General features: G+C 53.4%; 3 protein-coding genes and 2 non-coding genes across 5 annotated transcripts; 1 reads left to right on the top strand and 4 right to left on the bottom strand.

The window, feature by feature from the left end:
- Positions 1 to 1993: 1993 nt before the first annotated feature.
- On the bottom strand, positions 1994 to 2067 carry C8A04DRAFT_t83. Its single transcript has one exon. It is a non-coding gene; the product is annotated as a tRNA-Val (tRNA).
- Positions 2068 to 3275: 1208 nt separating this feature from the next.
- C8A04DRAFT_37566 (uncharacterized protein) lies at positions 3276 to 4071 on the bottom strand (the record flags this gene model as incomplete). Its single annotated transcript, XM_062783921.1, has 2 exons — positions 3276 to 3730; positions 3780 to 4071. 2 exons carry the CDS (start codon positions 4069 to 4071, stop codon positions 3276 to 3278), a joined length of 747 nt encoding a protein of 248 aa, XP_062636744.1.
- A 6590-nt stretch (positions 4072 to 10661) lies between these two features.
- On the bottom strand, positions 10662 to 12249 carry C8A04DRAFT_12485 (P-loop containing nucleoside triphosphate hydrolase protein; the record flags this gene model as incomplete). Its single annotated transcript, XM_062777357.1, has 6 exons — positions 10662 to 11003; positions 11060 to 11382; positions 11444 to 11719; positions 11785 to 11837; positions 11896 to 12088; positions 12183 to 12249. 6 exons carry the CDS (start codon positions 12247 to 12249, stop codon positions 10662 to 10664), a joined length of 1254 nt encoding a protein of 417 aa, XP_062636743.1.
- Positions 12250 to 12552: 303 nt separating this feature from the next.
- Positions 12553 to 12643, bottom strand: C8A04DRAFT_t82. Its single transcript has one exon. It is a non-coding gene; the product is annotated as a tRNA-Phe (tRNA).
- Positions 12644 to 18082: 5439 nt separating this feature from the next.
- Positions 18083 to 19315, top strand: C8A04DRAFT_37564 (uncharacterized protein; the record flags this gene model as incomplete). Its single annotated transcript, XM_062783920.1, has 1 exon — positions 18083 to 19315. The coding sequence occupies one exon, from the start codon at positions 18083 to 18085 to the stop codon at positions 19313 to 19315; it is 1233 nt and encodes a 410-aa protein (XP_062636742.1).
- Between the last annotated feature and the right edge of the window lie 5633 nt (positions 19316 to 24948).

Here is a 24948-nt window from a genome sequence, read left to right as displayed (position 1 = left end):
ACTAATAGTGCCAAAGATATGAACGGGGGCGGAAATATTCAGTTCTGGTCCGTTCAGCGAGAAAACCAGGTGACACGCCCTCTCCCAGCGCGGAAATATAAGAGACAAAGGAGAAAGAAAGCGAAGGAATGTGGCCAAGGACAAGGGGGGGCAGTCGAAGACGTTTTTTGAAGCAAAAGACAAGAAGAAATGCTCAAGAGGCTAACGATGTGGGCGAGCGCCCAAGAAGAAGAACAAAGCCCAAGAATGACTACGCGGTCAAGGGTTCCTTGAGAGGAGGCGTCGAACGTTGCTCCTCTCCCCTTCCCCCTGGCGACAGGCCTGGGCGAGGTCAAAAACGAGCCAATTTGGCCGAAGCAAGCAAACTTGCAGCCAGGAAAGGCTGGAAATTCTGGGCTGTCCCTCGCAAGGAGGAAACGGAAAAGCATCTCGATTTGCCATGCACTACGCAATCGCATGGATCCCGCAGGGGGGTTCGCGGCTTACAACTCCGTGTGAAGTTCGAGGAGAGAAAGCAATGAAGAATGCCTAACGATAGCCTTCGCCACCACAACCCAACAAAAAGAAGGAATGCTCCGCGCCATCCTCCCCCTCATCTTGAGTCAGCTAGTATCCCAAGAACTTTAAAAGGGTCTCGAAGCTAACTGTCTCCAGACTGCCCAGCCCGCTGGGGTCCAAGCTAAAACGCTAGTGAGCTCGAGGCTGGACGGTCAACGAGGACCCTCCATGTCCCCGCACACTTTGCCAATGCCGCGAGCTTCCACGCCAGCGAGGGCGCCACGCAGATAGCGTGCTGTTTGCTTCCTAAAACGTACGCGTTTGGGGCCAGACTCTGGTCCGGGGGCGGACAGGTTCCCCCGGTCGATTGGATACGGGGTCGAATTTTTTCGTCTTTTGTTCTTTTTCGACTCTTCAACGGTTGTCTTTGGTTTTGCGGGACCCAGGCTGCCCATTCCTCAACCAAAAGCAAGGGAGCAATGAGCGGTCCGTCAACCAGCTTCTAGGGTTGACCCTTCGTTAGTATAATTACGGTTCTGCGTATGAGTGTGCCCCCCGTGCTGCCAGGCGTGACGCAGAAAACCGACAAGTACGAATCGTGTCGGTCAAGTAGGTAGGAAGAGCAATCGGTCGACGGGAGTTTTGTGTTTGGTGATGCAGGGCCTCTCAGGCCTTGCGGCAGGCCCCACATCGCTCGCCCGGGATGATCGACAGGGCAGAAGCCGCCCCTGGTCGCTTGCTTTCCCAAAACCGACTGGTCAATGGTCATCCAAGTCCTCGCATCCGGCACATCCAGCATGCACATGCACGGAGTGCAGGTCATGTGAAGTGACCCCTACACGACGACAACATTCATAACAGGTGACTAATATGAAGTACTCCGTAGTGTGGTTGTTCGCTCCCCTCCCCCTGTCAAAAATACAAACCCACGACGACGTCGAGATCAGCATATCTCGTGGTCTACAGGTCCGGTAGCCCTGAACGACGACATAGGAGGCCATCGTTACTTATCAACAACGTAGAAACACCAATTTATTCACTGCTACCGGTGTTCATTCTGCCCGAGGGTCGAATATCAAGCAGCGCGGTGAGCTTGGGGGCTTGCTTTCCACCAAATGGCCGCTGCTAAACTTGAAGCAAGCGAGACGAAAACGGAACGACGCGTCTCGCCCCGAACAAACGTGATGCTTGGCTAGCACCGAAGAAATGCGCAAATGAAATGACGAAGACGGCCTGAAAAGCCAAGCCGATATATCTCCATCAAACAAATCGAGCCGATAGCTAACCAGCAATACAAACGTACATAGTACACAGGAGGTTGGGCAACTGTACTGAGAACATGGATGTCGTAGCTGGTCGCCGATCACACCATTCAAAGACCCCGATATTGGCTGAAGTTCGGCCTTGTCCAAGCATTGGAATGCTATCTGTAGCCCACGTTTCCAAGGCTGGCGTCAATTATCAAGGAAAAAAATTAGGTTGGGTGGCAAAAGTATGATTTCGTCCAGGTTCGAACTGGAGACCTTCAGTGTGTTAGACTGACGTGATAACCAACTACACCACGAAACCATCAGGTTTTGATACAAACCTTTCCCAAAGTCGTAGACTAAGTAGCAGGTAGTAAAATACCCAATCAACGATGCCAAAGGCTGATATGTAAGGTTGTCAAAGCGGCCGGCTTGATTTGAGGCCCAAGACTCGACGGGCGTCGTTAACATTCGTGCTCAGTGTGTATTGAGCAATAAATATTCTGAATCTGCAAGACGCTGTAGATGGGAACAAGACCAAAAAGTTGGCCAACTCAGTTTGTAGAGCCGATATACATCAGCACCCGGTCTCTAACCCCAGAGCACCCGGCCCCCTCATTGCAAGAACATGGTAAACTTCTAATAACAACACGATCCACCGCTTCACTCTCTACACTCAATCTACACTACATTACACTGCCCCGAAAAGGCGTTTTTGCACTCCCACAATTCTCACATACATGAATGCTGTCGATCTGACAGATTACACGCAGCCTGCATAGCTCTGGGCACACGTTGGTTGCAGGCTCCATCCTGCAAGTCACGTCATGCGCTGCATGCCGCAGAAACCTTTTTTGAACGTCTATGCTTCGACAAGGTCCTAGGACAATAGTATGGGTTTAACATCAAGTCAATGCAAGGCCAGGGAAACGTGCCTATTTGGTGAGAGCTCGGTGAAGGAAAGTTCATGATAAGTCCTAGATGTTATTTCCTAGCTTGGTTTGGCATGTCCAGAGATACCAAGCAATGTTCGAGGAAGTAAACGATCACAGCCAAGAGGGTAGAGAAAAGCGAGGCCAGAAATATCCAAAGAAGACCAGGTATGTGCAAAATTGGCATATTATTGTGTCTGCTCGGCAATTAGGAACAAGAAGTCAAACTCAGTACACCCGCACCAAAAAAAGCAAGAGCAAAGTACAAAAGCCCGAGGATAGTCTCGGCAGAGTATCAAGAGGAAGAATAAAACAGCTCATCATATGCCACGGCCAAACAAGAAGACAACCCCCTCCTTGCTCCTCACTAGGTATCGCCTTGGATACCCAAACACCGCATCCACCTCGGAGTCCAAAAACCGTTTCGTCCGTCCAGAAACACATACAACATTCCAACTTTGCACAGTTTTGGGGTGGAGTAGATTAAGGTAGTGCTGCTGATTTTTGTCGTGGCTCATAATAACTTTCGTAAAAGGCGGTGTGCTACCGGAGTTCCAAGAGACCGTCTTTTTGCCGAAGTGACTGCCGTTTATGAGCATCAGAGAAGGGCAGCAAAACCAGCGGCCAGGAGGACGAGAGCGCTCGCGGGGATGGCAAGGTTGTTGCCAGCACCCTCCGTAGGGTGGCTCTCAGTGGGCTGCGGGATTTGGACAGACGAGACGGCCGTCGTGTTGGCAGGGATGATGCTCGAGCTAGGCAAAAGCGAGATGCTAGACGACGAGAAGGAAGTAGTGGATGCGCTGGTGCTAGTGTGCTTGGTAGAAGTGGAGGTGGTGGACGTCGTGCTGGAGTGCTTCGTCTTAGTCGAGGTCGTCTTAGAGCTCGACTTCGAGGTCGAAGTAGAGGTAGAGGTAGCGGGAGGAGGGGTCTGCGAAACCAGACCGCTGGTCACACTGTAGGCGGCAGCGCACGCAGCCAGGTCCATCCCTTCGGGGCAGCACCAAGTCTCCTTCCCGACATCGGCGGCGCAGTAGTAGCCAGCCTCGCAAGTGTCTATGAAGCGTCAGTATTGAATTACGTCAGTTCCAGTTGTGTCACATACTGCCGGACTTGTCAGGGCAGCAAAGCTCGCCGGCGGCGGGGTTGAAGCAGTGGATCTGGCTATCGACGGAGCTGCAAGTCTCGTAACCAGCACCGCATGCCTCCGCGCACGTGTTGCCATCGCCACACATCGTCTGCTCCGGTTGGTATCCCGAGTGGTCGTCGCGACGCATCAGTCCGAACAGAGAGCGGGCGGAGGCCTTCATCATGGTTGGCTTATAGGGCATCGGCTCGGCGGCGACATTGGCGGCGAACGTGAGAGCCGCGAGAGCGGCGATAGACTTTACGAGCATTGTGGTGGATTGGACAAGTTGTTGGATTGGCGAATGGAGTCGGGTTTACGCGTGCGACGTCGGTCGGTGGCTGAGAATAACAAGGTAGTCGTAATAGACGAGGTTATGAAGTCCGTAAGGAGTGCTGTAGGCTGCGGAGAAACGAATGGATCGAGTGCGAGACTCTAAAAATGAATGACTGTTTCTTGTGATGATCGTGGGATGGCGGAGAAAGGGCGGATGAGCGAGAAATGAGGGTGATAAAAACCGAGAGCCACGATCTGGGGGGCGGCCCAGCAGGCTCATCCTCTGCTGAATTGCCAGGGCAGTTTTGGGAAGTACCCTCACAGCAGGCAGCCGCCCGTGAAGTACATGAGGTGCCAAGGAATCAGCCAGCGGATCTCCTTAATTTTAGACACGCCGTTTGCCGTGCAAGGAACGTTCCTGCGTCTTTCCCCGGCAATCCAGGAACACGGCCAATGAACGCCGTTGCTGCCCAAGCTGTGCTCACACAACGTTCCTTCGCTTTGCCACCCGCTCCAATTCAATTTTTGCATGTTGACGATTTTTAACCTGTCCAACCTACGGCACAAGATGTTTGGCAAAACCACCTAGCCCTGAGCCCAACGCAAACCAGTGGCTCGGAGGGATATGTATAAACATTCAGCAAACGGTTGCGCCTCTGCCCCTGAAACACGAATGCTCTTTCCGGCCGAGCTGTCAACAGGTGGGGCCTTGGCAGCAGTCTGCCAGCTGCTAGCTCCTGTCGATGCCGATCAATAAAATGAGCCAAGGCTTGGTCGAGAAACAACCAACTATCCTCCCTCTCGCCGGAACTCCAAGTTCTCGACCGTCCTCAACCCACAACCAAACGATCGAGGCAAGCGAGAGCCGTCAACGAACTGAGAATTGGCAAGCACCCCGATCACTTGAAACCGACCACTCTGATGGGCGCTTGGTAACAACTCGTGAGAGAGGAGCAGCAGCGACTGGGTGCCGCCTCACTGTCGTATTTCCAGGGGGCGGCTCGAGCTTTGCGTTTCAACCAATGACGGCCTACACTTCAACGCTGGAAAGCCCCACATAGGCTCCACCAACCAATCCGGGCGCAACGAATCCAGAACGGAACGGAACGCGACGTTGAAGAAACACGGTGAGCCCGGAGTTGCTAACCTCATGTGTGCCGCAAGTTGTTCAGCGCCAAATGCCAGAAGTCACAAGACAAGGCTCCCATCCTCTTCTCCAGTTGCAGTGCAATAGCGTAGTCTATGGTAGCGCTTGATGTGGACCGAATTCGTAAATTGACATGTTTGGATTCAACCGCTAGCAAAAAGCGCGCTTGCGCTGTTGCCCATGATTATATAACTACCCAATTCCATCGACGCTATCAAGTTGCTTTCAAAGTCCGTGATAGCTTCTCGGGTCAACACATCAGATGTCGATTGTCTAGACCACCAGACCGGCCCACGGTTATGGGCATTTGCCTTCATCGTAGTAGACCAATGCCTTGTAAGTAAGACTCCTAGAATTTGAAAAGCTAACTCCTCAAAACGCAGTCTAGGCAGCCGGTTTTCTCCATTCCAAGAACCCAAGCTACCAACAGGGCCTAATGCAATAACAGAGAACATAGCTTCCACACCGTATTCCCGGCCTGAGAATCAAGTAAAGGTCAAACCCCTGTAAACATCATTGCTTGTTCAAGATTATGTGACGGGTCTTTGACTGTTATCCTCTTGAAACGGTTTTACCGACTGTAATAACGAGGCTACGGACCTTTTCGGCACTCGCTAAACCTGATAACTCTACTATGGGCTACTTACGGACTATGAGACCTTGGGATGGTTCACATTGATATAAGTGTGATCCATGCCGTAGCCCCCAGACCGGGCCTCTTTTCGAGCCTCCCCTACTCCTTCCCACGTCCCCTTTCAAGTGGGCAAGCATGTTAAAATCGTCTGCCCGCCTCTCCATTCACCAATTTTTCTATGATTCCAACAAGAGGCAGCTCTCGATCTTACCCTGGTTCGAGTCTTGAAGCTACCTAAGCTGCTCCTCAGACGTATTACACCATACAGTAAGCCGGTGATGTAGATCCTATACATGAGCCCCAAACTTGACTCTGGGCATTAACTTCTAGATTCTTCTAGTTCGGCCGTGGGTAGGCTTCTTTACAGTTCCCATTTGATTTCACAGAGCTAGGATTTCTGCAATGATATTTGCCCTAACCTGGATCATCGTGATAGATTATCTAAGGTAGCACAAATCAAGTTGGTCCAAGACTGGTGCTCCGCCAAAATCCGGCCGACATCGAGGCCGCATTCTCATGCTCCTTCCCTCCCTCACTAACACACCGCCCCTCCGGCAGTATGCATAGAAGGTCCACGTCCCTCCTGCCACCGAGCCCCCCAGAATACCCCCAACTTGCCAAGTGATGTAGTTGGCTGGGGGGCCGCCATGCGGCGGCCTCACCCCTCGACAACCGACCGAGAGGCTGCCGGTTCAATCCGGAGAAAAACCCATCGGGGTTTTCGTAACCAAGCACTTTCCTTTAGCCGGTGAAGGAGGTCGGCTGGTGATCCTTTTGGTCCTTCTCTTTTTTTGGTTTTCGTCTCTTTCCTCCGCTTGTCTTCTACTCTATTTACTCCACGATGATTATGTAAACTCGAGTTTGTGAAGTCAACGGGCTATGAATCTTGACACCACGCTGTTGCACCGAAAATCAATTGGGAATCCGGTGAGCTATAACTATGGCTGTCACGGATGGACGTAACTGATCACTGTGTACCACCCTCAAAAGCGAGACCGTAGTTCAGACTGTCTAGCCGAACTAGGGGTTGCGGGTATGAACCACACTGTCACAACCGCGACAATGGCGTTTGGGCTCGTGGTATCGCTTATGGTAAGCTAAGCCTAGGACCCAGATGTGACGAAAAAGAATACTGTCTCGGTGTTGTTGTAGCAATTATAATTACAGATAGAACCCCAGATGGCCGGATGGGTTTTTACAACCGTATTTAACGGCCTGAGTCTCTTGGTAAATACAATAAATAATATTGAGTCTCAAGATTGTACGGCAAGTCACACATTCTTGTCTCTCCCGGAGTCTACACAGTCGCAAAACAAGGCACTCACAGGGTCGAAAAACTATACTTCCACCTGTATTTGAGAGCCACAGTGATTTTGACAGGCTCAGAGCAGTCCAATCAGCTAGCCTGTACCTCAAGTGCTCTGTTCAAGGATCGATTCTACAAGAAAATCGCACATGGTCGACATTTATGAAGCTGTGAACTGAATGTATTCGATAAGAACTCTTAGTACTGAATTATTGTACCAACGATTCATGATAATGCCTGGTCAAGGAATCCTTTGATCATTGTTAGTTTTCGTTTCAAATCAATGCGCTCCTTAATTATATGTTTCATGGAGGACTGCATATTCTTCTCTCCGTTGAAAAACACCTCATCATTTCCAAGCTGACGATGACCCCTCACTCTGAAACCCCAGCAGATACTCATCAAGACCCAGAATTCATAATGCTCAGCTCTTGAACCCAGTAAAAGGTAGATCGAGTTCTAGCATCGTCCGTAAAGTGAGACTAGATTATTGGCTCAGCGTTGACCTTTTCACCCTCGAATAGACTCAGGGTTAACTTGGCGAGCATCTCCCCACCTCACTTCACAGGGGGCGAGGAGCTCCTCGTAAACTTTCTGTTGGAAGTCGGCGAGAAGCTACCTGACTTAAAGTTTAAGATTTGAGCTTCTACTGGACGGGTTGAATTTGCACAACAATGGATGAACGCCTGCAATAATTACGGTAAGCAGCTCCAATGCTGCTCTGTACGCTTCAAGCCTGCCGCCGCGAGCCTCTTATGGAGTCATATAAAACAGTAACTGGCTTTATGCCCGAATAAGAGCTTCCTATGGGACTAGAAAGTGAGGCTTCTACTTGATTGTCGTGTGATATGGCGATGAAGAGCCTCCTAGTTACTAACCTGCCATTCGGGATGGGTCGTTTTCCAATAATGACTTGGAAAGTAGACCTGCTGTAATTCTAATCTCAAGACCGACCAAGGAGTCTGCAATAAGTAATCTGAACCTCCGTACATCACCCTCTTTTTACGACCCCTTCAAGGGGTATTTACATGACCCTCGGTTTCCGGGGCAATAGTATGATGGTGATAGAGTGATGTTTCTTAGTAGCAATCTCTAGCACAGCAGAGGTACCTAGAAACGACTCGCAAGCCTCGCCCAATGGGGTCATTCGAAAATGAGTCGGGCCGAGCTACAACCTTAACGGCCCGTCCTCCTTGAAGTTCAAAGGGGGTAGGAAAATCCATAGCACGACGCCGCGCGGTATGGATAAGTCTTCCCTGCATATACATACACACTTATGAGTATCGGTGACTGCGGGCATCCGGACACGGCACGAAACGAGGCTGTGGGCGACTCAAAAGAGCGGCACTAGCCGGGTTTAAGGATATCTACTTGATCTGCGTTCCACACATCTGTCTTTTCCGTCTCGATCTAGACGTTTAGCGAGGCACCTTCGAGGCCTTCGACTAGAGATCGCCCCACCTCTTGCAATTTAGATGCTCGAGCCAAGAAGAGCCTCTCATGCGGCGATAAATTGCCAGCCTCCGTTTTCGTCATCTTCTGCAGTCGCTCACTTACCGAGCCGAGCCCTAGATATCTTCTGGAAGCGGTCCATCTTAGCCCGTTGCAAATGGAGGCTAGAAAAGTGGGCTAAGAGAAAAACAAATGGAGCAAGATCGAACGGAGACAGGCTACCATACCCGAGGGACATTGCCCTAGAACGTGAAGTGACAGGCAAGGTGGTCTCAGACCACACGGTCAGTCAAACACCACCTACCATCTCACGGCACATGCCTGCGTGGACGATCGGGAGCCTCCCTGTGGCCAGATATGCGAGCGCGGGGTTCACCCCGTCTTCCCTCCCTTGCGCTTACTGTGGTTGGCTGTGTCTTGGCCAAGCTGTTCTGTACGCTGAGAATCTAGGTCGGCATGTTCCTGTCGTTGGATCTCCGCGGAAGCACGTGGGGCAAATCGTTCGATGAGCCCAAAATTCGGTTGCAAGCACCTCCGGCCGGGCCGTAGAAAAGACCAACAACCAAGCCGTAGCGGTATCCAATCCTAGCGGCCACCTACAAAACCTTCGGAGTGTCGATATTTACATTGAGGGAGGTGATCTTGGCACGTTCCGGTGGTTCTGTCATACAACCCCCTTCAAAGACGGCATCTTCCTTCCTTGATTGAGCGGGCGAGCGGCGCCAACCTCAGGGCTAGAAAAGCTCAACACCACTTTCCTGAAACCTGGAGGAGGGTTGTACGGCATGCACGGGTAGGTCGTCGTAAGGACCGTAAGTGTTTTGTACAGCGACTTACAGTTAAGGACAGCGAAGCTGCGGCGGGATGAACAGGTGGAGGGGAAGGTGTGGTGGCCGGTCGGATCGGATCGCAAGCCCGAGAGTGAGTTCTCCAAGGGGGGGAGCGGCAGGGCATAGGTGCAAGACGTCGGAAGAGGACCGGGGGTTCGTTTCTAGGGCACACTCGGGGAAAACAGTGGTTGCATATCCGCTGCAGGTAATCTATGCAACCGAACCGTTGGGGCCAAAGGGTTCCAATTGTTACCACATTATCGTGCAAGATTTTGTCTGCGGAGTGGGGGAAAAGACCGAAGGTAGAGAGGGGCGTATTTTGAGCTTCAGCGAATTTAAGGTGTGTGTTGGTTAAGTCATGAAGAAAGTAAAATGTCATAACGTGAAGGCAACCAGAACCCCGGGCAAATATAAGGGGAAATTGGGCGTTCTCATTGGTCATCTTCCAAACTCACAGCTGGCTTCTTCCTTTGTTAAACCTCGATATCTAGTCTAGAAACGAGGTTGATGTCGCAATGAGAACGCTAGATAACGCACCCCCCCCCCACAAGCGATTGCGGTCCTTGGACAGGCTGAATCGGCTCGGCCTTCACCGGCTGCAACCCCGCCTGCCGCGCAACAAACTGGTTTCTTGGGACCGCTGGCAAGGTAGCATGCCGCGATGAATCCTCCCGTAACTTTCATCGGAGGCGTTCCTGAGGATCGAGCCGACCCTCCATTCTCACGCCGCTCAGGGGGTCGTCCTTCTGGAACAACAGGCTGTGGTTCTGTACAAATTGAGCCGCGGATGCGCCTTGGTGTCTGCAGCCACCAAAACATTGCCACACCGAGGTGGGATATTCCGAATCGCTCCTCAATTGAACCGGAAACAACGATTGCAACCACATCAATGGCGACATGAACAGAAGTACTGACCATTTTCGTGAGATATAGGTTGTGTCCAAAAGAGGCGTGAGCGTATCGTGGCAAAGACCATCCCCCCCTCCCCAGAACGCACACGGGGTCAGTAGGCTGGCGCTGCTCAAAATGCATCGTTGGCCATATCAACTCCTTGGCATCACCCGAGAAGCGGCCGAAAACCCGAAGCCGATTGATACAGGTTATCCGACGTACCCCGAACCGAACATCGGCATGTTGTTTTCATCTCGGAGGAGCAAGACGGGTTAGGTGAAGTTCTGGTATCGTTGCAGAGACAGGGAGGGATTTCGGGAGTGCTTCAACTATCGCTGCGCGGTATCATTATCTGTCCTTCGGGTGGGCTTTCCACGTCAGCAGGACCTTGATTGTCACCATTTTTTGTGTCGGAGGGGTCCTCATCGCCTTCGTCTTCGTCATCATCACTGTCACGGCCTGGTTCCCGAGTTAGCAGCAGGTCTTCGCTCCCCTGCCATTGAGACGGCATGGGCGGCAATTCGTCGTCGTCATCCCAACCATATTCCTCATCTTCGCTATCCGCAACCTCGAAATCGGTTTCGCCCAACTTTCGCTTTTGCGCGGGGTTGGAATCCAAGGTCCTAGATTGGGTGCCATCTTCATCCTCCACTGCGACGAGTCCATTCTAGTACCGTCAGTGAGCTGGAAATATGACCATCTCAAGGAATACCTTTGACGTACCGGAGTCACCCGAAAGGCGCAGATACCCACGATCGGCCCACGGACCATCTTTCCATTCAACTTTTGGAGGGCAGCAAGGTGTGCACCAGGAGTATCAGAGCTCTGCCCGAGCCAGTCACGGAATAGGACCAACCTACTCGACATTCCCTGTTCCCAAACATTGGCGTTGATAGCCGGTGTGAGGGTGGCACCACGTTCCGCTTGCATTTTGGTGGCACATTGTGTGAGAACGACGACAGCCAAATCTCGCGTAGCTGCCAGTTTTTGGAAACTGCCGATAATATGATGGAGGACTTGCATGCGCCGGGCATGAGCGGACGGCCCTTCACTTGAGTCAGTCGATTCTTAGAGATGGTGATATCAGCTGAACGGTGGCCGGCCTACCTTTGTTAACATTTGCATCCTTGGCCGCTCGCGCTTCGGGTAGCTTTGGGAAGGCATGGTTGACTAGGGCAGATAGCGAATCCACGACGACAAGCGAGGTCCCCGGCGGAATGCAAGACCCAGTTGGCCTGCAAAGAAGCGCAATGAGATGCGGTAGCGTCGGGCACATGTAGTGGGTAAAGCCGTCTAAGCGACCGAGATCTGCACCGTCGCCTTCACCGGTCGCTTTACCGAGTACGGAGCGGAGGCGCTCGATGGGTAGGCGATGAAATCCATCTGGACGAAACGTTAGAGCCCTCCCAAAAACTGCCACTGGAGCGGTAGGTATCGGACAAACTGACCTACCCACAACACACGACCGCGTTGGTTAAGGCAGTGGGCGGCGAGTTGAATACTGTACTCGGTGAGCAAAATAAGTCGTTGTACCTGTTATGCCCGGTCCGCGAACATACCCTAAAGCCGTTTTACCAGCCCCGGGAGGTCCCCAAACTTCTGTTACATGGCCTTTTTGTATCCCGCCTTGGCCAGAACCAAGAACAGGATCGAGAGATGCATCAAGGCTTGGGAGGCCGGTGATGAGGCCGGGTGAGTTGGCTTCTTCTAAGGCTTGCAGGGCTTCCGCGGCCGAAACGGTAGGGAGGCGATCTGAATAGGAGTGTTAAAAAGCTGAAACAACACAAAAATAACCGGTACATTTGGGGTCTGAGAGAAGGGAGAAAGAAGGGAGGGGGTGAAATACGCGTAGAGGGCAGATCAAAGCTCGAGACGTCGTGGCCGTGGAGGGCGTGGTAATCCATCATCAGCATTCCATAATTCTGGAATCTAGGAGCTGAGAGCTCAGGGGAATCGACAGGCCTAGCCAATAGTTGCAGGTTTTGCGCCTTCCGTTCCCAAAATTCCGAATTAATGTGGCTTTAGTGACACGTCAATTTGAGTTGGGAATTACTTGGGGACCGTTTGTTGCCTGCGATTGTCCCAAACCCTGGTCACATGCGGAAAACGTAGCGGGGGTTGGGGTTAGGGTTACACACATGTCCGTGATCCCATCCAACCATCCACCAAAAAGAAAACAGCGGCAAAACTCCAGAGAAAAAAATCTGAAAAAAACATGCGGTTTATGTGGATCGAACACATGACCTTCAGATTTACTTTCCGAAGTTTTTCTTCAGTCTGACGCTCTCCCAACTGAGCTAAACCCGCGTGTTGAATAAAAATAACCGAAACTGCAGTACTTCAACTTGCTTGTGACAGGCTCCCGCCGATATTTTTTCACATGTCATCTTCCCACAACACCATGCGGGGTGATCAACAAGGCTGGAAATATGGAGGGTTGCACGGGATGGGCCGACCGAGACTACTGCACCTTCGCGATAAGCCATGATGTCATGATCCCATTCACTTCAATCCTTAGCCCCGGCTCACGATGATGGCAATTGAGGTTGTCGCGCCGGCCGTTTTGTTATAGTCCGTCATCTGGACTGGATATCTCTGGGCTTGGTTAGGGTCCTGTCTCACTGCTGTGACAATGCTACCGGGAGCACTCGCCTCCATGATGGCTGGCCGGTTTCCCACTTCCATCCACGGCAGTTTCTCTGCCACGGATAGAAACGCCAAGCTATCATGGTGGCCGTTAACACCGGGCATGTGAATCACGATGGGTCACCGTTCCCGCGGGTATCATCTCCAGACTCGGCCCCGGGACCATCCCGCTAGAATTTCCACTCCCCAGAAATGTCTTCAACCCCACAAATCCCAAATAGGGCAGGTTGCTCGACGTTCACATGCAAAACTTTGCTCGCTGGATCCGCGCCGCCCAAGCGTGCACAATTTGAATGGCGATGGCGACACGTTTGTGTAAGTCCTTGATCCTCCGCCGGCCGAGGAGCCCGAAGGAATCCCATGCCAAACCGAGGCCAGGAGTTTATGGAATCGCTTCAGCGGAAACGAAATTTACGATGAGTTGCGGGACGGAGATATCCAGCTGACCGTCGTGTTTCCGGCCGAAAGGTAAGACTTTCCGACCGCTCCCGCCAAGGACTGTCGGCCTTGATGTTGCACCGTCGTCATAACGCCAGGCTTGCGAGGGGGTAAGGTTTTCATCCTCAACCCTTGCAATCACAATGATAACCGCGAGTGCGGTTAGGCGATGTTCTGCCTCGGACGCTCACAAACCCGACAGAATACACTAGTGTAGTGTAGTCCGCCCCTTTTCCTCCCAAGAAGGGAGTGAGGAAATGGCATTTTCCAAGCTGGTTTCCTTTTTTGACCACGTCGCCCTGTTCATCACCTCCACTATCGGGCCTGCCCCCATGTGATCGCAGGGGCCGATGCTGGTTCGTTGGCCCGTGTCAATCTCGGGATCGAGCCGCGAAAAGCTGGGGAGGCTCGGAGGCTCAAGAACTGGGGGCGTGGGGGGCGCGTGTTCTCGACCCTTGTGGCCACCTATCCATCCTCGCCCACCAAAAAAAAAGACAAAAAAGGCGAGTTTACGAATACTCCACGAGAAAGCGGGCCATCGTGGTCGGCGCACCTGGTCTCCTAGTGCGTGGATCGGGAGTTCTCGGCATACCCGAAAATTGAGAAACCGGTTCTTCCCTCTGGTCCGGGAGAAAACCCGCCTGCAGACGCGACCGCCGTGGACACAGCAAAGGGCAAAGGAATCGAAGAACTGTCGAATACGGATACTTCGTAGTCTTTTTCCTGTCCGTTTGGCCCAAATCCGTTTGTTGAACACTTGTTGTTTCCCTGGGCCCCACACAGCCCAGATCCAGAACCACCCCAAACTTTCTTTCATCTTTTCTTGGCTGCCACTCGCCCAGAGCCGAGCTGCACCAGGTTCTGAATGTGGTTGCCCTGTCCAGGGGAAATGGTAGGCTGCGGAGCCGCCGGATAATTGCGATTTTTCGAGGCGGGCGATCGATCTCCGTGCAGCCCGCGCAGCAAGGCTTGGAGCCGCATGCATCCACCAGTCAAAAATCTGGATCTCCGGAATGCGGGAAACGCTGGGCATTGAAACCGTGGGAGTGGGAAAGCAACGCCTCCAAATTTTGTCACCGGTCCGATATTCGAGTGGTTCCTGGAGTTGAGATCGCATGACACGGGTCCGCTCAGGTCAGCGTGAGGGCCTACTCCTCTGTCTCTTCCTATCTTTTTGATAAGTCGGTTTCAGCCAAATCTTCGGGCCTTCTGTGGACCGCGGCAATTACATATCGTTGAACCGCTCACAAAATGACTCGCAAGCAGTCATGCTCAACTTCCTTGTCGCCTGGCGCCTCGGCCAAGCTCGGAGAGAGGGCGAAACGCGAAAGAAAAATTCTCTGTGGGACATTCCGCCAGAGGCAGGGATCGTGTTGTGCTTGGGTCAATGGAAGAACGGTGAAAGTCTGCCAACAAATACATAACGTTAGTGGACTGTTTCCTGGTGGGCTGGGGAGAAAGCCGAGCCAAATTGTTCGGATGAAAGGGCCTGCCAAGAAAGCTCGGATACCCTAGGGTTGCGGGATTCCCAGATCCCCAAATACCGGGTCGTTCATGTTAACGTTAACATTGACGTTATCGGAGAAAAAGATCTCCCCATCACTACGCTGCACTAACAGGCCACTAAGCCGACTATCGCATGGCTCTCGTTTCTGACTCAGCCGGCTCCGCGGCAAGCAACCTCTCTTTTGAAGGGCGCACCTCAGTGTTGGCTCTTCGGCCCGGTTCCAGCGTCTCGTTCTTGGCCCCCTGGAGACAACAAGAAAACTTTTCGGTCCAGGGAGAGGTGGCGCACCCTCCTGGCCCCGAGGAGTCGCCGGTCCGAGGAAGTCAAGGAGAAGAAGAAAAAAAATAGAAAACGCCGGTATTGTCCTGTATGAATTTTACGTGCCTGGTTACAGCGGCAATGCAGAAACTACGAAATCAATTTCGCTCGCAGAGGATGGAGATAAGCCAATGGGAGATGCGATCGCGAGGGGATGTGAGAAACATCCCACCTGGAGACTCAGGATACAGAGGGGAACGGAGGTTAGGGGTTGAGGCGTGATGCATCCGCGGGCGCTGATACGATGATAAAGCCCCGCACGCAAAATGTGAGACCCCCACGCAACCGGGCGGCTCATAGTGTCGAGTGTGGATGAACTGACGAAGCGAACGGCTGGTACGAAATCCGTATCCATCCACGGGCCCTTCGTCAACTTGTTGCAAGGGGCGCAGCCGGACGAACTCAACATTTATTATCCTAGTTCTTCTTTCTTTCCCCAAGCGGCCCCCAATGATGAAGTTGCGATACATCCTCGGCAAGCGCCCCGAGCACTAATAACACACCTCCATTCAAGAGATCCGAGGATGAGACGCGCTTATCTGGATCGCCGGCGTGCAGCGGCCGAGATTCGGTACCCCGGATTTTGGGGCTTTTGGCCGAAGGAGTAAATCACCCCGCTATGGCTTCCTCCGACAAGAACATACCTCCCTCGAAGCTCAACGTGCGCTGCTAAATGGGGGCTCAGAGGATGATGTCGGTAGGTCTTTCGACTGCAGGTTGTAAATATGTTGCCAAATCCAGCAATTCTGCAGAATGTCGGGCGCAGCGGGAGACGGAGTTGCGATATTGATGCGCCGGGGCCTCGGAGAGAGACGGAAGCGAGCTAGTTGGAGGGTTCCCCACATTCCACAGATTGCGTCTTCGACCCTTATCTTCGCGCACTGTTTGCCTCACTCCTCCTGCCATCGGAAGCGGGAAAAGACTGAGAAGACCGAAGAAGGCACCCATATCTTTCGTCCCCCGATCATGCGCCTTGAATCTCTGGGACTCGAGACTTCTGTCGAGATTTTGCAGTTTTTACATGATCAGATTAAAAAAGTAGGTGGTTTGTGATGTGTGGATACGGCCGATGAAAACCAAGAGACTGGGCGACTGGGCACGCTGGCCATCGGGCCTCGTCGTCTGACGTCTGTCAGATCACAAGCTCGCCGGTTGAACGCCCTGAATTAGAGGCAGGGATTGCCCCGCATGGGTTTCTGCCTCCCCAGAAACGCCATCACCATCCGTCAACACGTGTACGCGGGAGATCAGAGGAGAACTTCGGCACTTTGTGGGTTCGATAAGATGGAGAGAGCAGTCGAGGGAGGGATACGGCCTTCCAAAGGAAAGCCGAGGAGGGGACCACCTCTTAGTTTGTGGTACCCTTGCGCAGGTAGCCTTCGTTATCTCCGCTGTTCCCTAGCAAACGGTGAGAGGTCTCGGTGACCTGTGAAAGACACTAGGAGTCTGAAGCAAGGGGAGGCCAAGACGCGTCCCAGCCCAACCAGTTGCACCACCACTCAGCCACCACCCACACCGCCATGGTGTGCAAGCGGTTTTCTGGCGGAAATCGTCATTCTCTCAAGCCAACCCCACCTCGCTCCCGGAACGAGCAAAATAATCTAGTCGGGAATTCTTTATTAGCCCCAAGATAAACGGCCAAAACTGCACCTTAGGACACGCCGGCACGTAGGGCCTCGAAGCCTCGGCCGAGTTGCCAAACCTTTAGGCATGGAAATGGCATGTACTGGCGTAAAGGGGAAACTCGTGGCGAGACACAGAACGACAGAGACTGCGGAAATGATGTGTTTGGATGTGCTGTCACCTGCGCGAGAGCCTTCTTGGCTAAAAACATGGCGAGCCGTGACGAACAAGCTCCCCAAGCAAAAATTGCAAGACACTTGGGCCAGTGCCAGATGATGCCGTCTCGTCGATCATTGTTGTCTGGTTTCCCGCCGTCCGTCTTCATCAGTCGGCCGAGCTCAGGCTGCCCTGCGATTTCGGGTGGGTGGACTGCCCAGCCGAAAAACACCCCACGCTTGGCTTCTCGGCGTCTGACATCCCTGTGCTCTTTCGACCCCACCAAAGCAGAGTCGGTATCCAAGGTCACGATGTTTGTACAGTATGGAGGGCCACGCACATCGCCGGAATAACGCACGAGCCCCCCCTGCCAACCCCTCAGATGCAAAGCGAACCAAAAAATCTCGAGATATAACCGATTCTTGTTTAAGAAGATGCAGGTCGACCAAAATCTACCTGGTGCAGGTGTGCTTGGAGAGGGGACGGGACGGGATATTCTAGGCAAGGGCACCTGAAAAGGTACCGTGTACTGGACATCTATATTACCGCGTATCGTACAGTACCGGCGGAAGGGACCTCGCAATCCAGGTACCGCTGTCCACTATTTTTTTTTTCTTTTCCCCGAGATCCCCCTGGCGTTCAGGCGTCCTCTTCCCCTGTCGCCCTCCACACCACTGAGTCGTTGCAGTCCCGCACCCCCCCTTCCCCCCCGGAGCTGCGCTGTTCCCACACCACATGTCATTTCCACGCCCCCCCAAAGTCAGCCGCCCGCGCCATTTAAAACCAGTGCCGCTTCCCCCAAACAAACCCGCCAGCTTTCTGTCACTTCCCCATGCCGCTCCGAGTTTTCCCCAGCATCAGCACCCCAGACCCCAGATAAGACTAAAAGTCTATTCTGAACTAGATCAGCACTCTGTCTCCGAGGAACAACCAACCAACCAACGATAAACTAACACGACACTCACCGTACTATTGCCCAAGGCCGACACAACAACCGTCGACCTTTGCATCACGACGCCGTCAGCCTGTGATATTCAAGAACTTTACAGAGCGGACATATGCAACGAGCAAAGTCTGCGGTGGATTTTTCCAGCCTGCTGAACCCGGCAGAAGTGGACAGGGAACAGCAGCACCTAGTTCCTTCTCAGCTCTCGCCCGACGCCGAGATGGCGACCGTCGGCCTCATCCGCCCTAATGGGCCGTTGCCTGTGGGTGCACCGCCCGCCGAGCAGCCGACCGAACTCCCCCGGCCCTACAAGTGCACGATGTGTGACAAGGCGTTCCACCGCCTCGAGCACCAAACCCGCCATATCCGCACTCACACCGGCGAGAAGCCACATGCCTGCCAGTTTCCCGGCTGCAGTAAGCGGTTTTCCCGGTCCGACGAGTTGACTCGGCACTCGAGGATACACAACAACCCCAACTCGAGGAGGGGGAACAAGGGCCACCATCAACACGCCGCGATGGTGCACAGGATGCAAGCCGACATTATGCCTCCCCCCCCTGGGCCCAAGATGATACGCTCGGCACCCCCGACCGCTCTCTCCTCGCCCAATGTTTCGCCTCCCCACTACAGCTCCTACGCCATGAACCTCCCGCCGCCGATGAGCCCGTACAGCCGTGGTGCCCCAAGCAGCCAGAGCGGCCCTGACATGGCCATGCTTGCCCGGGCCGCCGGTCAGCTCGAGAGGGACAACGGCTTGAGCCAGCACCACTACCCACCCTCGAGGCAACATCCCTACTACGGCGGGAACCTGCACTCGGCACGCAACCCGCTCCCGGGCCTCAGCGCGTACCACATGTCGCGATCGCACTCTCACGATGATCACGATGACCACTATGCACAGGCCTACCGGCAACCAAAACGGTCGCGGCCTAACTCGCCCAATTCGACCGCTCCTTCGTCTCCCACATTCTCGGCTAACTCGTTGTCTCCGACGCCCGATCACACCCCGCTCGCTACACCGGCTCATTCCCCGCGCTTGCGGCCGTATAGCGGCGTTGAGCTCCCTCCTTTCCGCAACCTGAGCCTCCACCACGCTCCGGCGCTGGCTCCCCTTGAGCCGGCTCCGGAAGGCCTTAACCCTACCCCTCAGTCAACGCCTACGCCGAGGAGTACGGGCATGTCTCTCTCTGACATTATGAGTCGGCCGGACGGTTCTCAACGGAAACTCCCTGTCCCCAAGGTCGCAGTTCACGATCTGCTGAGCCCGGCTGACGGGTTTTCCGCGAGTGGCAGGAGTTCGTCCTCCAACAGTCTCTCGGGGGTCGATCTGTATGACAGGTTGTAATTTGCAACGAGGCACGCGTGAAAAGGCACCCTTCTCCATTTTCAGGGGTTGGACCCTAACGCCCTCTTCTCCAACCTTTGCGACGACATGAATGATGACGGCACCGGGCAAACTATAGAAGGATATATAACCACTCCGGCGTTTTGTGGCTCCTTAATACGGTCGAACTTTGTTCGAGGATGGACATGGCACTCAACTCTTCATAATTTTGGTCTGGACATTGTGGAATTTTACATGGCAGGGCTGGCACGGGGTTACTTCGGCACTTGAGCAGGATAGACATTACCGCTTCATATACTTTGGGAGGGTTTTTCTTTCTCCGTTTTTCCTTTCCTTTTTTTTCTTTTTACTTTTTGGACGGATAGACTTTGTGTTGGGTCTTTCTTCGCGGTGGAGCAACGGAAGACACATGTTTTTTCTTTGTCATGTTGGCGAGGCTTTCGGGCAATTGGGCGTTCAGAAATAGGTGGGCTGGCTTTGGCTAACAACAACACATCAACTCCCAGACTTCTCTTATATTTATCTCATCTCCCTCTCGGTTGGAAAAACCTGTCAAATGTATACTTGCTTAGCCGGAATGATTGCCCAGAACCGGCTGGGATAAGCGGGGCACACAATACTTTGGGTTATCTTCTCTGTGTTTCTTGTTGTTTTTCTAGCTCGCTAGATAACTGTTTGATACGCGCCACGAGTCAACTAAGAAGCCCAATCAAAGAACACAAAAACAAACCACAAATTCATAACAGGTTATTCAAGCACCAGAATACGAACTACATCCCGCTCTCCCTCTTTGTTGTTCAACAAACTCACTCATACATACATCCACGTGTTGCCAGTCAAGTTCACCCTCGTCCTTCTGCCCCTCTTCTCGTCCATCCCTCTATTTTCCCCGGAATACCATCCCCGGACTCGACCAGGCCACGCTGGGCAACAAACCCTGAACCTTCTCTCCACGTTCCAGGCAAGGGTTTGAGAGTTTCGGAAATGGTGGGGGTGGTAAAAAAGACAAAAAAGACATGAAAGCAGACTCGCAGATACGGATACTGCGAGGATGTTTTCCGACAATCTTTGCTTCCTTCCCCCGGGCGGCGGAACGGCGGCTGAAGGCGGCAGGACGGAAAACGACCTACCCCTCGACCCCCCCTTGAACCCCCTCCTCTCCCCGGAAGGTTGGGACCCCCACCTAACAATCGAACCAGTCAACCAACTTCAATCAACGGGCGGCGTGGGCTTTTTGGGATCGAAATCTGGGGGGGCACAAGTGAAGGGAGTGGGGTTTGGTTGTTTTGGTGTGAGAGATCTCTGGCGATGACTGGATGTGGCTGCCTCCGTTTGTTCCCCGGACTTTGCCACTTCGCTTTTTTTCTCGTTTTCTTTTTCTTTTTTTACCCTCTCTTTCCGGATGTGTCTCTGTCCCTTGCTGTTGCGCGCCCTCGGTCTGGGAAATTCTCTCATTCTTTGCTTTTCTTGCTCATTCTCGCTCCCTTACCTCACTTCCCCAGTTAGTTCGTCCCACACACCCCTTGAAGTTTGACAGAGCCTTGCCCCTCCCCCACCCTCAAAATCACACCTAAAATTGTGCATTGCTTTATCCCCCTTGTCCCCGCAAAGCTGGGGTTTTGTCGAGAAGGGTTTCTTGGGCCGCTTGGCCGCCTCGGGGCTCAACGTATTTTTTGAGATGGCATCCCAATAGTTTCCTGCGTCTCGTCGACTTGACACGTCTGGTCAAGTTTTGGAAAGATAACCCGATAGGAGCGGACTCCCCGTGCGGCGGGTTTGTGGGGATGCGACGCTGGCCTTACCTAAACGTTATTGCCGGGAACGGTTACGCGTTCGACCTTGGGCTGTGCAGTGGTGGTGGGGTGGGAGTGTGAAATGCGGGGAGTTGTCTTCTTTTTCCTCCTTGAAACTTTGTTTTGTGGGAGCTAGAAGTCCTCGTGGCCTTGCACTCGTCATAACAGATTGGGTGGTTCCCAACATCGAAGTGGGAGTGCGTTGGGCTGGGGGCTGGCCGTTGTGCGCGAAACACGCCTGCGGCGCCAGAGATGGCGTGGATGGTGTCAACTGGGTATTACATAAAACCAGTCTGAGCGGAATAACGCCAGGTGCCACGATTCGGGCGGTTGTGGAGGGCCAACCCACACTGTGATGAAAAGACCGAGAAAATGTGACTGTTGGAAAAGGACCTCCCACATCTTTCTTCCCTGGTGGCCGCCAATGTCGCGGCCAGCATTGCCCTTGTGGCTGCCTGAGCTGCCCTGTTGGTCTTGTCCGCAGGCTCAGCCTTCCTTCCCGCCCGAGATCCTAACGAATGGCGTCCCAAGGACGCCGCAAAAAAAAAAGTTCGACAACGGCAGAAAGGCACCCAACGACTTTCCGTTGTGCGAGGTGCGCGGGGATACATCACGTCAGCGTTTTGCGTTTCTCCCATTTGGGCCAGTAACTTCTCTCCGTCAGCAAACCAGCTCCCCCCCTTTTTTTTTTCTCGTTGAATGGCATCTCTCCCAGCGCCCCGGGAAATCTTCCGGCAGGGAAGCCAACCAGACCCCTGGCTTCCCAATCGTGGGGGTGAGCCTGGAGTCTGGGGTAACCGCGCCGGCGCGTCGCCCGGTCGTGAAGGACGTCCGATCGACAGTCGCCGTCGTTCCATACCCTGGCCGAGTTGAAGTTTGATGAATCGTTGTTTGTCTGACCAAGAGGCGCCTCATTGAGCTGTCTTTTTTTTCCAGTTCAAATTTCCCCGTGGGTTGAAGGGATTCAAGGGCCGGGGCGCCGGAACTTCCGCGCAAGGACGGGATCAGGGACCCTTGATCTGTCCGGGCTGGGGCCGATCAGCTGTCCCAAATGGACAAGTACGGCGGCTGACAACCACGAGGCGTGGGCTGGCCCAGAACATGGTTTTGTTTCCTTTCGGGAACCAGGAGGAGAACACCGGCGCAACACGGCAAAACGCGGTATCGGAATCGCGCCGCAAATACTGCATCCCGTTGGTGCTGAAAGCCGGAACCCAAACACTCACCGCAACTTCGGGTGATGAGGACGCACGGTCTAGTTAGCTTTGGTTGGGCACGACAGGCCGGGTCCTTTGGCCCGGCCCATCATGTCCACGGGTCTCACGAGGCAATCATCATCGGGGCCGTGGATCGCCAATCTTACCCCAGCTTGCAGCCTCCCCGGTTGGAAGGAAACGTATTGGTTATCTTGCCCGGGAACGCCATGCGGCAGCTCGCCCGGTCGCCGCAAAGCGCGCCTGAAAAGAGAGATGGGGGGAGGGTATCGCACGTTGCTCGGATGAACCGGGGTGTACACTAAGTGTCGTGTAATACGGATACCGGTAATCGCGCGACGACCGAAATTCATGAAACCGCGATGGAGTGTCTCAACAGCCGGCCACTCGAGGTGGCAATGCACAACCATCCGGTGGTTCCCCAGAAACCCAACACCCCCCATCTCTTCCCGTCCGTTGCGAGCCTTGATGGCGTGACAGATTCCCCCGCAATCGCCTACGCCGCCAAGTCCAGGCTAAGGTTCGCGGATCTCAAAGACGGAGTGTTGGGACAAGATCGTATACGGTATCCCACAGCAAAGCCGCGGGGGGACGAGGGATGAGACGATGATCTACAACAAACTTCCTTCTCAGGGCCATCTCTGGCAGGTTTGAGGAGAGTTGTTTGGAATGTGGGGTAAAACTCCTCTCAACAACTCGCAACATTGGAGAGGGCCGGTCCTGAAGTGATACTGAGGGTCCGATAACGCGGAGTCGAAACTAGCTGTCCTTTAAGCGAGGCGGATACGTTTCAAAACCCCAGCGCCGTTGCACTTCGTCGGGCGGATTGTTCGCCAGATCCGCCTACAATCAGAGTTTGGTTGCGCCTGAGAGCCAACCCCCTCGTTCTTGAGCGTGACTGTTTACTGGGCGTTGTCGGACACTACTGGCTTATCGCGGTGCCTATCGGACGTTCTATTCTTGTATGTTGATAATGTTTGGCAAAGGACGGAGTGTGAGCGGAAGGTGCAGCAACAAGCAGGAAATCGGCCACGACGACCAAGATAAGCCGCGACCTCAACCCCTGATTGCGCCATCCGAGTTTGGGCCTTTTGCGGCTCGGTCGGAGCGTCCCCCACGCCCCGTGGGGAAGCGATGCCTTAGCGTCCGTCACCCCAGCTGGGGAAGTCACAGCCAAGGGTCTTCCCCACACACCAACAACTTCGAGAACGTCGGCTGATGCGGGACTGGGGGGCGTGCCGGCAAGAAAGAGACGATGGCCCTTTTGAGATTCTGCGGACCAGAAACCCCGGGGAATCACTCACGGACGTTGTTCGAGACTCTCTTGGAGGGACTCCGAAGGAAGCCAGAAGGGCTCGATCCTCGTCCGCCAGCCAGGATTAGAACTCGACCAGACAGAGTCCTTCTCCGGTTCAAGGCGATGGGAAGGGACTTTCTTTACTTGTTCAGAGCTCCCTCGATCCTATTGCACATGTGGTATCTCTTATCGCAATACCAATTCGCGAGGCAAACGCCCCAAATCATTTCCGAAAGCCCGAGGATCCTCTCTCCAGTTCAGAGAGCTTTTCACGCTAAACATGCTGCACCTGAAGATTGACCAGTGGTGTGTCCGGAATCATATCAAAACACTCTTGTCTCGGTTCTCGTGATAATTTCCTCGACATGATCAACTCACCGGGCGCCTTGGCTGGACCCCGATGGCTGCCGCTGGTCCGGGCATGTGTAACATTCATTTCCGAGATCTCACTTCGTCACCCGTGGCGCCGTGGCACCGAGAATTGGCGTTGCATTATCCGAGAATCGCCTCGACCTGAGGCCTGGTTTGTCTGTGTTCTACGCTCTGTTATGGATAAATTACTCGTCGAAGATAACGCAATTCCAAGTCCCGTGATAGAGGGTGTCAAGATACTGTAATATTCCAGTTTAAATAGATTGTCTTCTGCGTTCTTGTTCAGGCACCCGCGCTAAGTGTCTTTGGCCTACATATCGTCATCCGCCTTGAAGGATGGAACGAAGTCTGGGCATCATCCCTTCGTCTCCTAAAATAGACACTGACCGAGAAATTTAGTCACCAAGCTGCGGCTGATGGAAACCTACTGCGTAACTTCGTGTACCTCCACCGAAGGCCAAGCTCACGAGAATTGCTCCTCTGCTCTGTGGGAGTATCGTTGTCTCCGAGACTGGATATTCGGCAATCTTGGGGAATAAGCCTTTTCTTTGACCGAAATGGTTGCACGATGACCGTTGAAGAAACAGAGGTCCCCGAATTGAAGAGGCTCTAGTACACAAGCATGATGGCTACTGTGCCGCGTAGTTCAAGGTAAATTCGCCTTCCAATTCCTAAAATCCCAGGACGATGTTCCGACACCGATAGCGAGGGTCGAGTTCAAAACCTAGATATATCGGTTGTCCGCCTTCGTCAGTTCCTTGGTGCTCAGCAAAATAGTGCGCCTACAGCTCAACTTCAATCGCGATTCCCTTATTCCTGCATCCCGTAGCATCAATTTGTAGAAAACGCCTTACCTTGCAGGTATGATCCAGCTACCCACTCCAGCGCTGGACAATAGAAAGCGACCGGTAGTTAGCGGATGGATTCTTCGGGACGCCGAGATGCCGAGACGCATCT

The sequence above is a fragment of the Dichotomopilus funicola genome (assembly GCF_033296635.1).
Source record: "Dichotomopilus funicola strain CBS 141.50 unplaced genomic scaffold C8A04scaffold_34, whole genome shotgun sequence".
NCBI lineage: Eukaryota > Fungi > Ascomycota > Sordariomycetes > Sordariales > Chaetomiaceae > Dichotomopilus > Dichotomopilus funicola.
The sequence above is the reverse complement of the archived record's forward strand: the minus strand, read 5'-3'. Positions and strand labels throughout refer to the sequence as shown.